Source organism: Mauremys reevesii, linkage group 7 (genome assembly GCF_016161935.1).
Source record: "Mauremys reevesii isolate NIE-2019 linkage group 7, ASM1616193v1, whole genome shotgun sequence".
Taxonomy (NCBI): domain Eukaryota; kingdom Metazoa; phylum Chordata; order Testudines; family Geoemydidae; genus Mauremys; species Mauremys reevesii.
In genome coordinates, this window is record NC_052629.1 from 19,163,927 (window position 1) to 19,186,162 (window position 22,236).

General features: G+C 41.2%; 2 protein-coding genes and 1 long non-coding RNA gene across 17 annotated transcripts in view; 2 read left to right on the top strand and 1 right to left on the bottom strand.

The window, feature by feature from the left end:
- The window catches only part of LOC120409155, an 18,668-nt gene extending 18,585 nt beyond the window's left edge, over nucleotides 1-83 (top strand). The window contains exon 3 of the long non-coding RNA XR_005601162.1: nucleotides 65-83. This is a non-coding gene — a long non-coding RNA (uncharacterized LOC120409155). The remainder of the gene's footprint in view (nucleotides 1-64) is intronic.
- Nucleotides 1-10,048, bottom strand: part of IKZF5 (IKAROS family zinc finger 5) — a 16,859-nt gene extending 6,811 nt beyond the window's left edge. The window contains exons 1-8 of one of the 10 annotated variants that reach the window (XM_039546712.1): nucleotides 9,919-10,016; nucleotides 9,399-9,526; nucleotides 8,358-8,469; nucleotides 6,729-6,794; nucleotides 3,699-3,794; nucleotides 3,137-3,232; nucleotides 1,531-1,694; nucleotides 1,056-1,238 (exon numbers count right to left, since the gene is read on the bottom strand). In XM_039546712.1, coding sequence (XP_039402646.1) covers nucleotides 1,056-1,238; nucleotides 1,531-1,663 — 316 coding nt within the window. In that variant the 5' untranslated portion in view covers nucleotides 1,664-1,694; nucleotides 3,137-3,232; nucleotides 3,699-3,794; ... (2 more) ...; nucleotides 9,399-9,526; nucleotides 9,919-10,016. The other 9 variants (XM_039546711.1, XM_039546716.1, XM_039546708.1 and 6 more) reach the window with 9 other exon arrangements.
- The window catches only part of ACADSB (acyl-CoA dehydrogenase short/branched chain), a 30,261-nt gene continuing 17,809 nt past the window's right edge, over nucleotides 9,785-22,236 (top strand). For 5 of the 6 annotated variants that reach the window (XR_005601160.1, XR_005601159.1, XR_005601161.1 and 2 more), the window contains exons 1-5: nucleotides 9,785-9,905; nucleotides 13,184-13,343; nucleotides 15,673-15,773; nucleotides 16,280-16,486; nucleotides 18,768-18,938. Coding sequence is in view for 3 of the 6 variants with exons in the window: in XM_039546703.1 (XP_039402637.1) it covers nucleotides 9,870-9,905; nucleotides 13,184-13,343; nucleotides 15,673-15,773; nucleotides 16,280-16,486; nucleotides 18,768-18,938 (675 nt within the window). In the remaining 3 variants the exon portion in view is untranslated. Of the gene's footprint in view, nucleotides 9,906-10,962; nucleotides 11,032-13,183; nucleotides 13,344-15,672; nucleotides 15,774-16,279; nucleotides 16,487-18,767; nucleotides 18,939-22,236 lie in introns of those variants that run through there. The other variant, XM_039546704.1, reaches the window with a different exon arrangement.

The window sequence follows — 22,236 nt, forward strand, 5'->3', positions numbered from 1 at the left end:
ATGACAGGCATCTTATTGCTTAGTATCATAGCTTGAGACACTCAATTGTGATTCTTTCTTCTAGCCAGACCTGCCTATGCCACCAGCTTCAGAAGAGAAGCAAAAGAAAAAGCAGTGGCAGCCCTTGATGCAAGGTACTTTTGTTCTATCTTTTCAGAGGTTGGCACGTGTCCACCAACTGGGACCTGGTATCTCTGTTATAAGCATATAATTAATACCAAGATTAAGCAAACAATCATATAAAGACAGGAGGGGACACTGAGTACTGGAACGCCACCCCGAAAGGTAATTTAACAGCTTTAAAATAAGAGTTAGGGGAGGTTCCACTCTGAAATGGAAGCATGGTGGGGCTCTATTATAACTTGTACTTTTTGGAGAATGGATTTTTTCAGTTTACTAACTGATCTTAAGTGTTCAAAAATGCCTTCATTATAATTTCAGCCACCATGCCTTTCTTGTGTAATTGGCCTGCAGGCAGATATTTCAACATTATCTCCTAGTAATAAAATATAATTTCAGGTGCTAGTGTAAGCATAATATTTACTCAGTTTCTTGGTTTATAATTAGTTTGTGACTGAGACCCTCACAATAAAAAGAGCTATTCTCTAAGATTCAAAATCCTGCCAACATGTGCCCACAGCAAAGTACCTGTAGAATCCTTCATACCTGTGTGAATTCTGATATGCTCTATAGCATGTTGGCAGGATTTTAGCATGTGCTAAAACTTTACCAACAGGCCTAGTTCCATTGAAATCAATGCAACAATTCATGATAGTAAAGCTAAGCATATACATAAGTGCTTATAGGATCGGGGCCTAAACAAGTATTATGAAAATACAGTACCTCACCTTTTAAAAACTTTAAAAAAAATCTTTTAAAAACCCCACAGACTTAACTTTCCTCAATTGTAAGCAGTCATCACTATGACACTGCTTGAAGATACATGCACACATCTGCAAAGCCTATGAGTGAGTTAGTTCCATATACACTGAGCATAGAATACAAAGGTACTGAAACACTGCCCCACAGCAAAGTACCTGTAGAATCCTTCATACCTGTGTGAATTCTGATATGCTCTATAAGCCGTGCTGTTCCTTTGCTGGCATAGTTGCAATATCGACACTTCAGCTTTCCATCAAATGTCCTTTCAAACCCATCCACTAACATTCCTGAGTTTTCATCCAGTGAAACTTCAACAGAAGGATGATCTAGTCCATTCTGATCACCATCTGCCCCAGCTATAAACAGTAAATGCAATAGAGATTTTGACTGAGAATCACTGGGTTGTTGCTTTGTTACAGTGACACTAGTCCAAACTTGTTAGCTCCTTAATCCCCTAGCCCCCACACACAAATAAACTAATGAGAAATAAGTTTGATGAAAAAGATGTTTTTTAGAAGACTTCCCCCCAAAAGGTTCTACAGCTTACCGACTAGTATAGTAGCCTTCATAATAAGCATGTTCAAATGCAAACATCAGCACAGTCATCCCCCCAAAAAACTAGAATTGACAGCACTGAAGAGAGCCTACCTCCCTGAAGGGCATCTGCTTCATTGTCCCCACTAACAGATCCAGAAATCATATTTACATGGTGTGTCTGTTGAGTAAGATATTCCTGAAAATCTTTTACGAAGTCCAGAGGCTCTGGTTTCTTTTCACCCATATTCACACTTTGAGTTTACAATAATGTGTGCCTAGAAAAATCAATCAGAATCAGAGCACATTTCACTGAATTTGAAACAAAAGAATTCACATTTACAGAAACCACTGTAAATCAAGGATTACATCTCTATAGTCTTGTTAAATAAAATGCATATGGTCAAAAGTAAAATACACATGGAACAGACAATCATAAGAATATTGTTGAAATCTTTACAGCAGCTCAATGCTATTTAAAGATTTCAGATAGTCACAGTTGGGAAGATGGTTCTCAGCAACAGTATTATAAATACTTTTTAAAATTTAATAAAAGGATTAATAAAAGTCAAAGTTTAGTTGACTATGCGGACACAAGAATAAAATTCAATCTAACCTTACCATTCAGTTCAGAAATATTTATTAAATAATCTGTAGAAAGGTTTAGATTCAAAGAGAACATTTTTTGAAATTCCAGATTTATTTCTTAAATGCTGAGATTTGAAATCTTAGCATGGAAGGAAGTTTATTGTAAAGAAGAGAATTTTATACTGTAATTGTTCTGTAACTTAGAATTTTATGTTCAGAAATATTGCTCACAAACTTAAAGTTAGGCACATGCACAGTTATGGTTCATGAAATAATGAACCATACCTATGCATCACAGTACATTCAAGATTGTCAAGAATGTTAATTACCATCTGGTAAGGAAAGTTATATTTTCATTTATTCACGTTTCAAATCAGCAACTGAGGGGAACAGATTTCAGAGGATGAGAAATTCCAAGTTTTCAAGCGTCAAATTCGGTGTTCAATGCAATGCATTTTTGATGCATATTTTCTGTTAGTGTTATAAAATCGTATAAATTATAGAAGAACTCACTCATTAAAAAGAGTTAATTACAAAACAACATTTAATCTTAAAATCACTGGGATTTCAAAGTGGTACTGATATGATTACAGTACCATCACTTTCTCAAAGTTTCAAATAACTTGGATACATTTTACTTTTTTTGGTAAAGAAACCCATTTTACTTTTTTGTAAAGAAACCCAGTTCACATCCAATTGTAAAGCTCATGCCTCTTACCAACAATATGAACTGAAGTAAGTGACTCTACCAATCTACTCATCTGTAAATTGGATATAAAAAACCTACCTACATTAGTGGTTTTGTGAGACTAAAGAGAACTGATTATTTTACTGCATTAGATTACTAAAAAGTTCATTTAATGTATATTTAGAAATTAAAAGTCTATATGTAAAAATACTTGAAAAGACTGGAAAAATCTTCGCTGTCATGAAGTGAGCAGCTCGGCAATGAGGCTACCATTTTATTGATTATTCCAGTAGGAAACAGAGCTGAATGATGCATATCACGACAGGAAAATCAGAGCTGCAGCCAGACACAAGAACACAGCAGGAGATTTCTCCAGCTATTTTTAGCTAAGTTCTTTAGTTTTACCCTGTGTTTTTGTTTTTTAAAGGTCTACATGAATTGTACCTGAATTTCAGTTTCTTGCTAAGTAGCAAACATACTCCAACCTGTACTCCCAGTAGGTCAGACAGAAAGCAAGGGAGCACAGCTGCCCCACTTTCCCTGGAACAAAAGATAAATAAAAAGATTAGTCTGTCAAACTTGTGTTTTCTGATTTCTTAATCAAATCTTTTTTGGCTTCTTGTTTAACCTTCAGAAGAGAGGCTCCCCTGCAACAAATAAAATTCATAGCAGTAGTTCAATTATTTCATTACATGAACTACATTTCCAGGAGGAGATCCCTTCATGGACCCCAGCCACTCCTCATCCATCAAGCTGTATGGAGCTCTCAAATATTTGCAGACAACTAATACTGATCTACAGAACTGGGGAAGCACTTTTCTGTAGGACAGGCAACTGGAAAACACACTCTATAATAGTGTTGATTAGTAGTTATGGGAAGAAGGCTTGCAGGGGCAGTGCTGCATAATTCTGTGCTCCCAGCCATAGAATTTGAGTTTAATATTTTGTATAAGACATGGGGTTTTGTTAGACTGCATGATCTTTCAATAATTAAAAAAAAAATCACCATTTGTCACTCTTTTCCAATATCACCATTGTAAATGACCAGACTTTCCTAGAACTTTGACTTGCAATGAGTTTAAGATGGAAGATAAGATTCAGTCTGAAAAGGGGACAGTTTCAATCAGACATTTCAATTGCTGCAAATATCACAGAAATCATTAACATCTACATTTTCAATTGGCAAATCCTTTCATTTTACAGAGTTACCAGAGTTTCATTAGATGATCTGCAAGTGTCCAGTACCAAACTCCAGATCACTACTAGTCACTTACATAGTGCTTTGCATTTTCAATGTGCTTCACTAACACCAGGTTAAATAACTTGTTAAAGTCACCTAAGAGGCCTAATTCAGCACATACCACTAATTACGGGAAAACTCGTTTTCTGCAGACTATCTTTAGAGAGATGTCTATATGAACCTTTCTTTCACAATAATGCTTTGTATTAAATAATATAGTATTAGTGCAACATGGTACTGTACTGTTGATCCCAGTATGATACACCAGTTAAGTCACTTGCTACTCGTCTAGTAACAGCTGGAAACTTTTCAGTGTCAACACACTAAGCTCCTAGAATAGGGAGTGTCTCCTATACCAATACGGTGGTATGCAAACTATGGTCCTTGAGGGCAACTGTACTAAGAAAATTTCTATTAAAATACAAATTGAAAATCCGTTCTGGAAGCGCTTCCTAGAGAACAGAAGTGTTTGAACAAAACCCACCAGTTCAGGACTCGGTAGTAGGCTCCAACCCCAACTGCTAAAATACAGAGGCAGAAAACCACTATGGTAGTATATCCCCCATACATACAGAGATAATTTTAATAAAATATGTAAAGTCCCACAAGTCTACAGTGAGAAACAAAATCAAGACATTCCTAGTACTCCAAACCGTATAACAATTATACTTTCATTGGCCTGCTAAACCCAGGGTTGTGAGTTCAATCCTTGAGGGGGCCACTTAGGGATCTGGGGCAAAAATTGGTCCTGCTAGTGAAGGCAGGGGGCTGGACTCAATGACCTTTCAAGGTCCCTTCCAGTTCTAGGAGATTGGTATATCTCCAATTATTATTATTATTATTAACTGTCACACTAAAACCACAACAAAACCAAATTGATAGGCAAGGAAGATCCCCAGGTACCCCTGGTGTGCAAATAAGTCAAAGGGGTTTCCCTACTTGACATCTTTTTTCATTCGTTAAACATGATTTCTCCATTTTCCTTTCTCCCTTGCTCAACACAAGCCAACATTCCCAATGGGTTATTTATTTCCTTGTTTATCAACGTTATTGCTATCAATTGTGTCTAAATAATTCTTGGAATGGGGTTAACCAGTTGAGGCTTTATTTGCTATTTTTGGAATCTGATACAGCTGCTGAAATTCAGCCCTGGAGTAAGTAGGTGCTGTTGTGACAATTGGGCCTACAAATTTACCGAAAATGTGAGCTCAATGGTAAAAAGTATGGATAAATTAATAAAATGTTACAGTAATCTGTAAAAACAATGGTTGATGGATAAAAGTGCAAATGGAAGACAGAATAACTGAATTAGTCTAAATAAAAAGGCCAAGTTGATATGACTCAAGGACTGTTAAAATTACACTTGCTAAAAACGGGAGCTGTGGAGCCAGACGTTAATAAGCCAAGATTGGTATGTCGAATATTAGGCCCTATTGGTGAACAAAATAACGAGGGGATGGGCTATTCCCTTTTTGGGTCCTTAAAAGAAAGATTTTGTGGGGAAAGTATGAAAACAAAAAGGACATATGGAGAGAACAGATAGAAGCAACTGGAGCAAGTGTCAATATCATGGTTGCCAAACCCCAGTTTCCTGGGACCCTCAGCCTTCATCATCCTGATCCTGAGAGGTGTCCTGACCAGAACAGGCCAGAGAGAGGAGCCCAGATGACATCGCCACCCCTAACATCTCCAACTGAATCCCAAACATCACCTGGGATGATAGTTATTACCATCTTCGATACCATGTAAGAGACTGTCAAACAAGGGGGCTTTTCCATCTAAGACTGGACTTTAAAAACAACAGCAGCAATACCATCTCCAGCCCATCTCAACTAACTACTTCTCTTTTTCCCCCAAAAGGACAGTTATTACCATCTTTTGATACTATCTAAGACACTAACAACAGGGGGGGTTCTCCTTTTAAAAACACTCTCCTCAAGGGAAAGGGAACAAAAAAATACTGTTACAATGAAAGCCTTATTTAATACTTTGCATTTCAAAGGTTTTAATTATTTTTCATTCTTTTCTGTATCTTTTAATAAAAGGTTAAAAAGATCTTTAATGATGTGTTTGCCATGGTGCTAAGCAGGCTGAGATCTACCAAGCTCCAGGCTTTGCATAACTCTGTTTAATATTAGACAATGACTGGGTTATGTCACCACCCTTAGATCATTTATTCCATCAAAATTAATACAACAGTGCCATTCTATTGGCTTCCAAGGAGTGGTGGGGCAGGGCTGAATATGGTCCACTATTCTCTCTTCTAATCATAGTACCATATTTTCCGGCGTATAAGACGACTTTCTCTACTAAAAAACAACCCCCAAAAATCGGGGGTCATCTTATACGCCAGGTATAAACAGCGGGCAGCCCAGAGCCCTCTGATTCCCGGCCGCGGCTGGGATTTAAAAGGCTCTGGGCTCCCCGCCGCAGCGGGCAGCCCAGAGCCCTCTGACTCCCCGCCGCGGCTGGGATTTAAAAGGCTCTGGGCTCCCCGCCGCAGCGGGCAGCCCAGAGCCCTCTGATTCCCGGCCGCAGCTGGGATTTAAAAGGCTCTGGGCTCCCCGCCGCAGCGGGCAGCCCAGAGCCCTCTGACTCCCGGCCGCGGCTGGGATTTAAAAGGCTCTGGGCTCCCCCCCTCGGAGGGGGGGGGGTCATCTTATACGGCGAGTATAGGCCAAAACCTATGTTTTAACTGTAAAATTAGGGGGTTGTCTTATACGCCCAGTCGCCTTATACGCCGGAAAATACGGTAAGTTAACTCTGAGCACACCTTTACACATCAATTTTGCCTACCCTCTTTCAGATGTCATCAGCTACCTCTAGGTTTAAGTTAACTTATGTTCCCTTTGGTGATGGCTCCTGCAGTAAGACAAAGATATTAGTTCATGCATTTAAAAAAAAAGGGAGGGGGGAGCGGGAGGTTTTAGATTCCAGAGGCTGTCTCACCAAGTTATAACTTTAAAGCATGTCAAATACAGGGATTAAATCAATGGTGCACAAACTGGGGGGGGGGGGGGGTGCCAGAGGTTCGGAAGGGTGAGGGGAAGAGATGGGTGTGTGTGTGAAGAAACTTCAGCCTTTCACCCTTTAAAAAAAACAACACAGGTTGGCTTATTTTCAACAATTTAAGTTTCATAACTACAGTAGGCCTACGATGCCTTTAAAATTAATTTTGATTCTCTAATTTTAAAACTAATTTAATGATTAATAATTGATATGAAAAGACATAAACCGGCAACATATAAAATAACAGTTGAGCACCTGGGACCTCTCAAGTGAGCGAGATGCTATAACACTAAACCAAATGAATGAACAGTCAGGTCTCTTTTTCCCCTCCACCTTCTGGTATGAAAACTAATTTCAGATCACAAGTATTGGAGGAGGGGGATGACAAACTCTCTGAATGGTAAGGCGGGGCTGTGACTGGAAAAGTTTGCACACCACTAGACTAAACCATTCAACAATGAATATTATAAAATTGAGTTTTGGGACGGCTCAACAGGAATCAAGAACTATATTTTCACCAAAGAGTCTGTAGTGATACTCTTTACTTCAAGAGGAAAAATGATTCATGTGGTAATTTATACAGTAACATTTCAGTCTGAAAAAGTCTCACAGATGAATGAATACTGAAAAGTGGAACTGGGGAAAGACAGAAGACATGATTTAGTGGTCTGACCATCATGTTTAAATTAACTCCATTCCCTGGTACCATAGTTTTGAATCTCAGAAGCCCTTCATCCTTTTGATTAACGTAAATTCCCAACAGGATCTAAGAGCTAACTCAAACCTCACCATTTTCTGTTTCAGGTGCAAGGAACATTTCTGTGACCTTGCTTAAATTAACAAATAGCATATCATGCATTTAAAAAAGATTCACACAATTTTTCTCTTAGAGAGGGGGGAAAAAACCACAAGTGACAGATACTCCTCATATCACATACTAAACTTGCTCATGACATGACTATGGGTACCTGAACAGAATAAATTAAACTGTATATTTTAGTGTGTAATTTTTGGCTGACACCTCAAACTACTCTTATGAAATTCTACTCATGTGGGGAATATAATTTTTTTAAATGCACCACCAAGCATCGTGGAAAATGGAGGTGTAATAGAGTTTGTCCCTTAACTGGTAAGTTTTCATGATAATTTTGACAGGCCGTATATAATAATCTGAGATTCTGCCTACTACAAGCATGTCAGATAATTCTATAACACATTCTTTAAGAATTGGGGGTTTGTTTAATTCATTGCTCTTGGGAAAAATTTTCCATCCTATACTTCACAGTTGTGTAGAGTGCTGGGTACTGGTTGTCTGCCTGGATACTCCCATTTACCCTAATGCTAGCTGCATTTCAGCAGGGCTGTATGCATCTATTCTATAAAATGCTATAGAATACTTTAATATGAAAGCCTTACGTAAAATATTACTGAAGTCTTCTACAGTTCTCTTGAAGAAAAAATTCACACACATGCACTCCTGAGACTTCTGGTTTGCTCTTACACTTCAGATACCATGGCTCTGAAATAGCTGTGACACAGACAAGCAGTTTGAAACCTTTGACAGCAAGCAAACATAAGTGTCACATTTTTCCTCAAGGAAGTCTCAAAAGTCTCTCTGACACCATCTCAGCCTGCTGTGAAACCACTGGCTTGGTATCTCAGAATAATGGATTATTTCATAAAGGGAAGAACCAAACACCTCTGAACCTCCGTAATTGTCATTTGACTTGTTCTATTACTTTCGTCCCCGAGGAGTACAGTGGGGTGGAGGAAGAATCCGGATCTAAAGCAGTCCCACATAATGCTCAAGGTTTTAAACAGTTTCATGACCAGCGAGTTAATTCCTCACAAAAAGTTACTAACAACTTTTGAAAGAGCTCCCACCTGGCACTCTTCAAAGTCTGTGACACAAATGAGTCTTCATACAAAGGCCAAGAACCAGACTCTCCACCCCCCATTCAGAGCATTGCTTCCCACACCAATTGCCTGGTAGGAGCCAAACATGGGAGGAAAACCACACTACTGCTGCAGAATTCTGTTAAGCAAATTGCTCCTGATTTCAAGAAAAGAGGATTTATAGCAGATGCATATCCATTCCCAAGGTGTGCTATGAACTCCATGCCAGAGAAAGCACTTCCCCAAGACGGTTCTCTCACACCCATCCCATATTCAATACCCCTGGTTTGTGTCTGTTTACGTTGTGTTAAAAATTAGAACACCACGTTTGGAACCGCGCCAGGTGCATCTGTCGGCCACCCGCCCTTGCCATCTGTCTCCCGTGTGGAGCGGTGCAAGAGAAAGAAACGGCCGCCCCATTTCGAGAGAAGGGAGAAACCCTCGTGGGCATCCCTCCTTAAGTCTGGGGGCGAGTGGCACCCTCACCCGCCTGGGGCCAGGCAGAGATCCCACCCACTCACCCGGGAGCCAGCCGGAGGGCAAGGGACGTCCCCCACTCACCTGGAGGGAGAAGAGAAGACCCACTGCCCCCCAGGGTCCACCTCTGCGGGGCGGGGAGGTGTCACTGCTTCCGCCCTCGGCCCCAGCCCCACGGCAGCCTCCTGCTCCCCGACGACAGGGCCTCGGCCCTGGGTGGAGAAGACCAGGGGGCTAGTCACAGGCGACGGCGGCCCCGGGGGCATGAGGGCACTGGGCGGCTCTCACCCACCCCCATAGCCCGGCTCCTGGGCTACGGGGCGGGAGCATCACTCACCTCCCCTGCACCCCACCGCTCCCAACACCCACCGCAGCCGCCATGTTTGTTGTCAGTGTCTCCCGGAGTAGTAGCCCCGCCCGCCGCGTTCCTCCCACCTCGCGAGACTAGCGCGCTCCCCGGGCCGCGAACGCCCCGCGCCGGCGCAGTCCGCGCCGTTTGCCCGTGGCGCTGGAGCCGGAGCCGCGGGCGAAGGGGAGTCGGCAGCCGCCACGAACATGGCGGCAGCGGCGCTGAGGCGGAGCTGCGCGAAGGTGAGTCGTGAACCTGAAGGGGTCGGGCTGCCTCTGACCCGCTCTCCTCGGGGGCCGGGAGCCCCCTTCACCAAGGAGGCGCTTCGGGGTGCGGGGGCCACGCCCCTCTGCCCCGAGCCTGCCCGCGCCCGGAGTAGGGCTGTCAACTTGCGGGGGCGGGGCTACAGTCGGGTTTTTGCCCCGCCCCCTGCCTGAGGCCCCGCCCCCTGCTCACTACACTCCCCCTCCCTCGGAGACTCCCTTTCACGGGACTGGGGGTTGGGGCGTGGGAGGGGTCGAGGGCTCTAAATGGGGGTGTGGGCTCCAGGGTGGGGCCAGACATGAGGGTTCAGGCTGAGGGAGGGGACTCCGGGCTGGGGCAGGGCCTTGGGGTGACGGAGGGGGTGCGGGCTCGGGGTGCAGGCTCTGGCCTGGGGATGAGGGGCTTGGGGTGCAGGAAGGGGCTCCAGGCTGGCGGGTGGGGTCGAAGGAGTCTAGATGTGGGAGGGGGCAGTGGGTTAAGTCAGGGGGTTGGGCTGTGGGAGGGGTGATGGCTCTGGGCTGGGGCCAGGAATGAGGGGTTTGGGGTGCAGGAGGGGGGGTGAGGGCTCTGGGATGGGGCTGGGATGAGGGGTTCAAGGTGTAGGAGGGGGCTCTGGGGTGCAGAAAGGGGTGTGGGCTCTGGGCTGGGGGTGCAGGCTCTGGGCTGGGTTTGGGGTGAAGGAGGGGTTCAGGGCTGGGGAAGGGGGTTGGGTTTATCTCAGGTGACTCCTGATCAGTAAGGCTAAGGCAGGTTGCCTGCCTATCCTGGTAGGACTTTGGAGGTGTGCTCTGGCTCCGCTCCAGCTCCAGGCAAAATCCTGCAGCTCCACTGCTCTGGGCTCCGCTCCAAAGTCCTGTATAGTCCTGGGGCACTGTGTTGTGCCCCGGAAGCGGCCAGCAGGTCCAGCTCCTAGGCGGGGGCAGCAGGCTCTGTGATGTGTGCTGCTCTGGCCGGCAGCACCACCCCCTTCCACTTCCATTTGCTGGGAACCAGCCAGAGTCGGTGTTTGGGGTGGGGGCAGTGCGCGGAGCCCCGTGCCCCCCCCCCATCTAAAAACCGGGCCTACTGGCCGCTTCCGGGGTGCAGTGCGGTGCCCTAGGACAGGTAAGGACTAGCCTGCCTTGGCTCTGTATCTCCGCCAACCGGACTTTTAATGGCCCGTTGGTGGTGCTAACCAGAGCCTCCAGGGTCCCTTTTCGACCCGGTGTTCTGGTAGAAAACTGGACACCTGGTCACCCTAGCTTCATTAATGGTTAAAGAGTTTAACTTTGAATCCTGATGATAAAGCGAGCCTGGAACACACGTAGCATGCTGTCGTTAATCTAGTGTTCCATAGGAACGTTAATAAGTAAAGAAATATTTATATGTTATGGGCATTCTCAAACATTCTTCAGAGTTTAATAACTCCATCAACATTTGAAACTAAAAGCTGTTGTTTCCAACAAGAAACATTATTAGAATGTTGCAGCTATTTTTTTAAAAAAATCTTTGAATGCTAAAGAATTCATATTTCTCCAAATAGCCTTAACTAATTTATGCTGTAATTATCTCCTGTCCTCTACTTCCCCACCAACAATTTCTTTGCATCCATCTACGATGCTGTCAAAATACCATATCTTATGCACACTTTCTATATGGACTATAATCCTTCGACTACCATACTGTAAATGTAAACCTACAAACTACCTCCGAGCCATGATAGAAGCTGTATGTGCAACCCATTCTTTGCTTCAGCTACCTGTTAACATTTAGCTGGCTGTTAATGTCAAATTTTGCCACTTACATTCCACAGACCCTATTTCAAATGCACCACTCCATTGTATAAAAAAGAACTCAATGTACCTCCCCTACCCTCCAGCAGCTAGATCACCACTGCCCCCTACTGATACTCACACCTTCTTGTCAACTGTTTGAAATGGGCCACCCTGATTACATTGGCCTCATTACCATTACAAAAGTGATTTTTCCTCCCTTGGTATTCTACTGTTGAGAATAGCCCACTTCCACCTTAATTGAATTGGCTTGTTAGCACTGACCCCCACTTGGTAAGGCAACTCCCATCTTTTCATGTACTGTGTATTTATACCTGCCTACTGTATTTTCCACTCCATACATCTGGTGAAGTGTGTTTTAGCCCACAAAAGCTTATGCCCAAATACATTTATTAGTCTCTAAGGTGCCACAAGGACTCCTTGGTGTTTTTGCTGATACAGACTAACATGGCTACCACTCTGAAAGATAAGAATGTTTGCAGAACCTTAACTGTGAATTTCCTAATTTCAGCTCTTTGTGCTGTATCGCTTTTTGACGTTTAAAAATAGTCAGTCAGTTAAGGCTTATTACCAGTTGGCAGTCTGCTGCTGATTGTCATTTTCATTACACTAACTCTGGGATTTAAAATAATTAAATAGAAATGTTTTTATATCATTGCATCTTCACTGAAATGCATACTCACTCTTAAAGTTATAAAATGTTAGTTTACAGTTTATTTTGACAAGTTTCTCTATGATATCACAGTTGTGCCATAAGTTCTCAAATTATTTTAGCCACATGTTTAATAATATAATATGCATCGTAGCTGAATGATTTGGATGCTGGGACTGCAGAACACTTAGAAACAAGAACAAAAATAAAAATACATTCAAGCTTTAATAAAAATAGAGTATTTGTACAGCAGTCCATGTAGTTGCTAGCATTACTAGTTGATTGGTCTCAAGGTGAAGACACACTGAAAATAGTGAATAGGACTATTAATGTAAAGAAACTTATTAGAATTTAATACAATTATGTTTTGAATGGAGATAAAATCTATAAGAATGTACAGCTATTAATGTGAACATTCCAGGAAGCTTCTAATATTAGCAGTACTGAAAACAGATTCTATCTGGTAGCTGCAATCCTCAAAACTATTCTCATTTTAAAAACATTAATATTTTTGAATCGTTGTCAAAATAACAGTATATTTACCGAGGTATAGAAAACTGACAGGGGAAGAAAGTATTTTTTAGACTTAATAGACACAGGTTGAAAGGAAATTAAATTGGTCGAGCCCCTTTTCTCCAACTGCTCATAAACTTGAAATTAGTAGCATTGAAAATAATGAATTATATGTAATTGTATTTCCTTTTCAGTTACTGAATAGAGAATAAAAACAGTGGGTGAAAATGTATATTCCTGTTTATAAATACTTGAACAATGTTTTTTCTGTGCATCAAAATTAGTTTTTATAACTTTCTTTATTGTTATTTGTCAACAGCTAAGAGGAAACATGCCAATCTACTTGGCTTCTTGGAAGGCTCCTCCTAGTGTCTTTAAATCATCCAAATCAGAAGCTATGGCAAACCCATCCAATGTGGGGGTAGTGTGTGCTCCCCTTGACACACTTACAGAAGAAGAAATAATGATGAAAGAAATGGGTAACTTGCTGTTCAAACTCTTAAAATAGAGCCATTTATGACTAGATGTCATGAAAAATTCAGTGTTAAATATTTGTAAAATATTGCTTTTTGTTCCTTATTCATAGCTAAATTTTGAGGCCAGCGTGTCGATCCAAGTTTATGTGAAAACTTGATTTCAAATTCTGTTTAGGTCATAAGTGACTCAGGTGACTGGTCTTTGCCGCAGTTTCTGCTCTGCTATTTTTAGCATGCTAGTTCAAGCAAAGCTAATGTGAGTCTGTCTGCCCATGTTGGAAATCACATCTCCCAGTTGTAGTGTAGACATCTGTAAGGGTAGAGTACTAGTATGTATACAGGGCACACTGCAGGAATAAAGATCAATAGAGATGAGACCAAGGTACGACTCTGGAAGTTATGTGGGGTTCAGGCTCTAACACCTGACCATGCGTTTGAATATTGTAAGGGAAGTGATGCTCTTCAGATTTGACATCTTGCATCAAGCCCTTACAAGGGATCCTGTAAGAGCAGAGGTGGGCAAACTACGGCCCGCAGGACCCTCCTGCCCGGCCCCTGAGCTCCTGCCCTGGGAGGCTACCCCTGTCCCCTCCCCTACTGTTCCCCCTCCCCCACAGCCTCAGCTCGCTCCGCCGCTGGTGCAATGCTCTGTGCTGAGCAGTGGTGACGGCGTTGCTGGCTCCAGCTGGACGGCGCAGCTGTTGTGCTGCCAGCCACCAGTGCTCCAGGCAACGCAGTAAGTGGGGCAGGGACGGGGGGGGGGAAGAGATTGGATAGAGAGCAGGGGGGGTCAGGGGTGTGGATAGGGGGCAGAGTATGGAGGTTGAATGGGGGCAGCAATCCCAGGGGGCAGTCAGAAAGGAGCGGGGGTTGGGTGGGGGGGCAGTCAGGGGCAGGGGTTCCGGGGTTGTCAGGGAGAAGGGATGGTTGGATGGGGCAGGTGTCCCGGGGGGGCGGAGAGTCAGGAATGAGAGTGGGGGTTAGATGGGGTTCCAGGGGCTGTCAGAGAACAGGGGTTGTTGGATGGGGCAGGCGTCCCAGGGGCGGGCGGGCTGGGTCATGACCCATCCCCTAACCATTCCTCCCTACAATTTCTGAAACCTGATGCGGCCCTCAAGCCAAAAAGTTTGCCCACCTTGGGTAAGAGTCTGAGTCACCAAATTCATTCTCAAACTTCATGGCTTGTTATGATTATCAAGGAACAAGATAACTATTATGCGTTGTGTTAGTGTGTTGGGGCATCACACAGAGGGCAGCGTTAAAGTTGCATTGCAGAGATTATTTGTACCTTGACTCTATATTTCATAATTTTCAGAGGATTGAGCATAGTGAACTCAACCTGGAAAGTCACAAGGCACCACTGAGCAATCTGAACTTTACGTTAAGTTTTTGGGCAGTGGGGCTTGGGATTTGTTTGTTTGGTTTGTTTTTTGGGGTGGTTCTAAAATGATTTCTCATTACCCTCTTGTTCCAAATCCCAGTTTTTCCTCTCCACTGCCATTGGCTCCTTGGAAATAGTTTCCTTGGCCACAGAGGGCACTGGATGCATGTTAGTCCCTTAACTGTCCATGATCATCTCATTCCCCAATCTCTCTGTCCAGAACAACCTGCTTCTCCCTTGACAGTCCCTCTTCCTATGGAATGGCAGGGCTAAGCAGTGGCCCCACAGATTGAGGACTTAGGTAGAGCATACAGGAGCAGTGTAGGGATCATTATGGAGTCATTGAGGCTTGTTTTCAAAAGGGGACAGAAATGGGGGCAATGGTTGGTGGGGGTTTGTGGGCAGAGCAAAAGTTGCCCCCAAGTTGTGATATGGATAACTATCCACTAGGAATTGGGTCAAAGTAGTTGTAACTGGGCCACGGCCTGATCAGCTAGAGAGAGTAAATAGAAGAACTAGATTAAGCAAAAAAACAAACAAACAAAACAAACCCTAATATGAATACCAGACAAACTAAACAAGAGAGCTCTTATGTCTCCAGGGGTTTCTGACCTGAATTCTGGTCAGCAAAGTGCTCTCGCATGAGAACTCTCAGAAATTTAAAAAGAGTCTGAGCAATAAATAGGTAGTGCCCACTTAGGTCAGCACTGGGACTTGCATCTAGCTAAAACTATTAAATCTCTTGCTGGGAATTAACCCAAAACACCCATATTGCTCTCTGGAACACTTGATCTTCCTTCCTGGGACACCACTGGGTTAGGATGTTACATATCTGTGGGATCTCCCTGCATTGGGTTATGTATACCTTGCTACAAATACTAATTCGCCGACTCAGATATTATTTAAAAACTTGGCTAGAATACTTACGTCCTTTCTTTTTCTTCATTATAGTGAAAAAATTTGCTCAAGACCGAATTGCACCTTTGGTAAAAACAATGGATGAAAATGCGGAAATGGATGCATCTGTACTGCAAGGACTATTTGAACAAGGGGTCTGCATATTTTATTATTTTAATTCAAGGGTTATATTATTATTAAATGTTACTGCCAGTTGTGCAACTTTTTTTTCTTTTTGATTAAGTAGTTTGAATGGATGTTAGTCTTCTGTTTTCAAACCTAAATTGATGTTTAGTGAGAAATTACAGTTAGAAAAGTTTAAATGTTGTGTTTCATTCTGACATTTAAATTTTAACAAAACAAGATCAGAGTGGTCATGAATCGCATATGTGTTGATAGCTCTGTATTTTGTTTTTTTGTATGAGTCAATAACCCTATCTTGACCCCTATGCAGTGATTATCAGCTTGTTAATTTATTAGGCATTGCAGAGGCATCTGAATAGATTTTACATTCTCTGATTTGCACAAAAGTATTTTAATTGCTTATTACCTGTAAGTAATTTTTTTTCCAGTAGTGAAAATATTCGAAAATCTTGTCAGCCTAAGTTACTGTCTGTTATAATCTCCCCAGAACAGTTGTATTACATTCTCTTCCTTTTAGCTAATGAGTATTGAGCTTGGACCAGAGTATGGAGGAACTGGATCTTCATTTTTTTCTACCATACTGGTGGTAGAGGAATTAGCCAAGGTTGACCCAGCTGTAGCTCTTCTGTGTGAACTCCAGAACACTATTACTAATAAATTGTTTATTACATATGGAACAGAAGAACAAAAGAGAACGTATTTGCCCAGACTGGCTAAAGATTTGGTGAGTTAAGTATGTCCTTTACTAAATTACATAAAATTTTATATGATTTCATAATGTTAGTGCCCCTTTAGGGAATAAAATTATGCATTGCATTCTAAGGCAATATCTTCATATGCAAACATTGGAATGCTATTTGAGAACTGAAATCTGTCATTCCATGTACACAGATATATCCCCTTCATCTGGGGAGTGAAGGGAAAAAATGAAAAGTCTGTTGCACGTTTTTCAGTAATTTGGGGCTGATTCTGCAATGCTTATGAACACTACTCCCATGGGCTTCAATTTGGGTTACAGATATGTAAAAAAAAAATAATAGAGGATTGCATGTTTAGTAGTTTCTCCTACACCAGACTTTTCCAGGAGCTTTTCACCATATTCATTAGGCTGCCATCTGTCTTTCAGCAATTTGTACTCTTCCTTAATGTGACCTTAACAACAAACAAGTTTAAAAAAAAAAAAAGAGGCACAGTGTTTGCCACTGGTGTATTGGCTGGGGGAAAGGAATGATTATTATGTGTACGTTAGCATCAGCAGAGCAAAAAAGGTGGTTTTATATGGAATCCTCATGAATACTCCTAAATATATTTTTTATTAGGACTCCTAAACAGAGTTTGATAAGAATCTTGACTTGCTGTGGAGAAGAACTTAAAAGCAGTGGATTTAAGGGATATGTATCCCTGTAATCACTCAGTAATACACTGTAATATGCAGAAAGCAATACTGTAGTGCTATAGAATAGTAGGAGTCCAGATAAGTCTTTGCGAATGTAGTGAGTTGTGGTGCATACCCATGTTGTTGCTGCAACTCAGGAGTACCAAAATTAAATCTAAGCACAGCTCATGTAAGATTGGGTTGTGGCAACACATCGAGGTCAGTTTGACAGTATTCTAACATCAAGACGTCAGGCAGAAATCTGAGATTTTTCCACTTGTTTGTTAGAAAAAAAGTATTTAGAATATTAGACTTTTTCAGGTATATGGAAGTCATTTACAATATTTCATAAATGTTCTAGTGCTTAAGACCTAGATTCTATAACCTGCACTTGCATTTAGTATCTTACTCTGTTACCCGTAGATTTCAGCGGGACAAATTGTAAGGAACTACTCAGCATGAGTTACAGAAACTGGTATCAGTCTGTAATCTGTCCTGTCTCCTTAACTGATGTCCCAGAACAGTTGCCCCACACTGGGTTTTTTTTCTTTTTGGCAGAACACAGCATTTCTGCAGAACCACTAAAACAGCTTGGTAGGTCATACCCTGAAATACAGTTACTTAGTACTAGGGCTGTTGATTAATCGCAGTTAACTCACCGATTAACTAAAAAAAATTAACAGCGATTAAAAAAATTAATCGAGGTTAATAGCACTGTTAAACAATAGAATACCAATTGAAATTTATTAAATATTTTTGGATGGTTTTTCTACATTTTCAAATATATTGATTTCTGTTACAACACAGAATACAAAGTGTACAGTGCTCACTTTATAGTATTTTTTTATTACAAATATTTGCAAAGTAAAAATGATAAAAGAAATAGTATTTTTCAATTCACTTCATACAAGAGCTGTAGGTGCAGTCTCTTTATTGTGAAAGTGTAACTTACAAATGTAGATTTTGTTCTTGTTGTTATATAACTGCACTCAAAAACAAAACAGTGTAAAACTTTAGAGCCTACAAGTCTACTCAGGCCTACTTCTTGTTCAGCCGCTTGCCAAGACAGACAAGTTTGTTTACATTTCCGGGAGATACTGCTGATTGCTTCTTATTTACAATGTTACCTGAAAGTGAGAACAGGTGTCCACGCATGGCACTTTTGTAGCCGGTGTTGCAAGGTATTTACGTGCCAAATATGCTAAACAGTCATATGCCCCTTCATGCTTCGGCCACCATTCCAGAGGACATGCTTTTATCCAAGGATCAGTACTATATCAATATTAATCCTCACAAAACCTTAGGAAGTAGGAAGGAAGTATATGAAGTATTATGCCCAGATTACTGGTTGACTAACTGAGGCACAGAGTGGTTACACCATGAATAAGTTTGGGAGAGCAGGGAAGATGTTGAAGAAGTCATGACTTCGTTCTCCCTAGCTCTAACCTCTAGAGAACCCTGTCTTCACACTTATAAACCTAACTGATACTACCCACAATATATAGGTTAAGAATGGTTGAAATATTTAACAACTTTATACTTATTTTCCTTTCAAGTCTTATATTAATGTTGCATGCAGTGCATATATTTTAAATAAAACCTATCATGTAGTTTTCCCTTCAATTGATAGACGGGCAGTTTCTGCCTTTCAGAGGTTGGATCTGGCAGTGATGCATTTTCTTTGAAGACTCGTGCTGATAAGAAGGAAGACTATTATGTTATCAATGGCTCAAAGATGTGGATAAGCTTTGCAGAACAGGCAGGAGTGTTTTTCGTGATGGCAAATGCAAATCCTTCTTTGGTAAGTTGCTAAGGAACAGTTGTGGCTATTTCCTGTGACTGTTGATAATATGATATTGATGTAATGTGGTGTAAATTCTTTGCATCTTGCTCCCACTAAAAATTGATTTTTAAAAAATAGTCATATTTTCCCTGAATCATCTATATGACAAAAATGGAGAACCTGGTGAGTATTTTAACAAATTTCTTCACACACTTGGGAAAATAAGTGCCCAAATGAGGGACCCAGCAAATATTGACACATCTTGTGTCATCAAAGAATAGACATTCTGAATCTTAATGGCACTTCTGTTGTATCTTTTAATGTTTTGGTATTGGCAGGATACTGTGATTAAAAGTGCAATAGAACTAGGCCTATATGCAATGGAAAGGAAAAGTTAGTACAATATTAAAACACGCCCATGTGACAAAGCACATTTGAAAAGAGACATGCCATGTTTTTTCATTTATTAGTTTAGGTATAAGTAAGGTAAAGACTAAAAAATCCTAAACTGCATAGTTAAAAATGTAAAAACATTTCCACCAGTTAATTAAAAAATTGAAAGGTGAAAACTGAGCAGCTGCAAAACTTATTAGCAAAGGTGTTTTGTTTATTTATCAGAATTGTTTTGCGGTGTCCCATTTAAAAAAAAAAAAAAAAAGCCTAACTTGAAAATATTTATAAAGCATTATTATTTAAGTTTAAGTTTCAACTGATCAAAAGGGTTTTTAAGTTCCGTCAGTGAAGAGCTGACTTTTTAGTTGAAAATCATGTCATTTCCAGTCCAGATCTTTCTCTTTCTTTCTGTCTTTCTTTCTTTCTTAGACAACTTAAATTAAGAAAAAGTTCCATAATGTTAGATATACTGAAGTTCAACTAAGTCTATTTTTAATCTCCCTCATGAACACTGAAATTTAGAGGCAAGTTATTAATTCAGGGAAACAATCTATTTTTGTGTCAACAAACAGACAATTTCAAACTATAAAGTGAAGTGCAATAGTTAATGAATGGGATAAGTCTCGCACGAACACTAAATATAATTTCAACTAAATGTGGAATCTGTTCATCCTCCTGCCATTACTGTAAATGGGAATTACATATGTGCTATGTGAGAATAGTCCAATAAAGAATTATACACTGAAATATCATGTAGCCTGTATTTTACACAAAACTTATAAATATTGCAACCAGAAAGTATGCTAAGAGAATATTAAGGTTGCAAAGTGAAGTAGCCAAAATTTAGCAAATTCCAGGATTAAGGTTGCTCATGCAATCCATGTATATTACCACAGGCCTTATTTACTGCATACTTTTAAAACTCTGATCTGAACACAAAATTAATTTCCTCTTGGACTTTTCTGTGATACTGTAGCAACTGAGTGTTTCACTAATGTTAACTAATTTATTTTCCCAATTCCACTGTGCTGTGAGGTAGTAGTATTACCCCCATTTTATAGATGGGGGAACTGAAGCCCAGAGTGATTAAGGTCAAAAGTGTCCACTAATTTTGGGTGCCCCAATTTGAGTCACATAGGACCTGATTTTTTCAGAATACTTGGTATTTTATATAGCCCTTTAAATGTTCAAAACACAGTTTCCAGTAATTTCAGTAGCAGCTGTGAGTGCTCATCTCTGGGGGTCTTATTTTGACATTCATAAAATGAGGAACACACAGTTTAGTGGACATTTGTGAAAAGTTTAGGTTGTGATTTTCCTTGCGTCACATAGAAACTCTGTGATAGAGGCAGGGTTAGAAACCAATTCTCCAGGATAGTGGTCAACTGCCTTAACTGTGAGACCACACTTTCTCTTCTTGCAACCCCCTGCATTCACTACACACCTTCCAGCTTCTGCAACAAATGAAGCAGGTATCCTACAGACCACTCTCTTTCACTGCACAGTCTTGATTTATCCCATGCCAAGTCCATTCTGCATACTGAAAAAGTTAGGCGTGTGCTGTAGAAAAAAATAGTATTAACGGGCAATCTTAATTTGGGTTTATCCTAACTTTTGATTGCTTGTTAAAAAAACCTAGGAAATTATACACAAAAAATACATCAAGGTTGCAAACTAAAAAATAGAAATTCCCTCATATGGAATTATACTGTCCTCTGTGTGCGTCATCCACAGGGTTAGAACCTTTAGATCCTCTGCATAGACCTGCTTGAGCTAACTGGTAACTGATAGCAGTCATAGCTTGTCCTCCTTTATGGGGACTAGCCATTAGAGGTGGATGAGAGAAACACTTTGCCATTGGGTTTCACAAATAGTCGCTGACAGCAGAGGAATTTTAAATTCATTTCTACGTTATCTTGGGTGTATGCTCTAAGTGATCAAACTCTTCTGTCCCTCTTTCTGTATCCACAAGACCTGACCCATTCTGCCTTTGTCCCCTCCAGATAGACTGTCTCTCTGATAGTCTTGTCTCTCCCCACTTCCAACTCCATATCCCAGTCTCTGCCTTTCCGCAGGCTCCTTGTCCCAGTCTGTTTCCTTGCCTAATCAATCCCAGTCTCCACGCCCCTCCCCAGGCTCCTAATCCAATTCCAGTCTCTTTGCCTAGCCAGTCAAGTGGATAAAGCACAGTTGGGTGACCTTGTTTTTGCTGATGGCATTGTCCTGCTTAGTTTGACACCTCATTTAATAGAAAAAAAAATCCAGCTTTTGGCAGACACAGCAAAACACATTGGTTTGTTGATAAACAAGGGGAGGACAACATATATGGCTATTGGTGATGCAAAAGCAACCATCAGAGTAGACTTAGAAACACTAGGAAGAAGTAAATTTACTTGTTTAAGGAGTCAGATGTGCAGTGATAGTGACACCATGCTACATATCAAGCAACAGATATCAAAAACAGCAAACAGCTGCACAAACGTGAAAAGATTTGAAAAAGTAGTATGATTGGCACTCATACAAAAATATGAATTTTTAACACTGGCATCATGTCTGTCCTCCTTTATGGAGCAGAGTCATGGAAATCTATAACAGAAATTGTAAGATCAGCTCATTCCAAAGTAAATGCCTGTGGAAGATTGTCAAAGTCCATTGGAAAAAGTTTCTTGCAACATCAGAAATTCTGTATAGCGCAAACCAACCTAAAGCATAAACATGGTAAGAAGACAGTGATGGACATATTTAGGACACGCTATTAATGATACCACCACCATGACTTCCACGTCAAACGATAACGTGGACACCACCTGGGAAGAGGGAAAAAGGGTGACCTAGAGAAACATGATGCAGAGCAATAAAGAAAGAAGCTAAATCCATCAACATGACTCAGAAGCCTGAACAGAGCAGCATAAGACCTAAATAA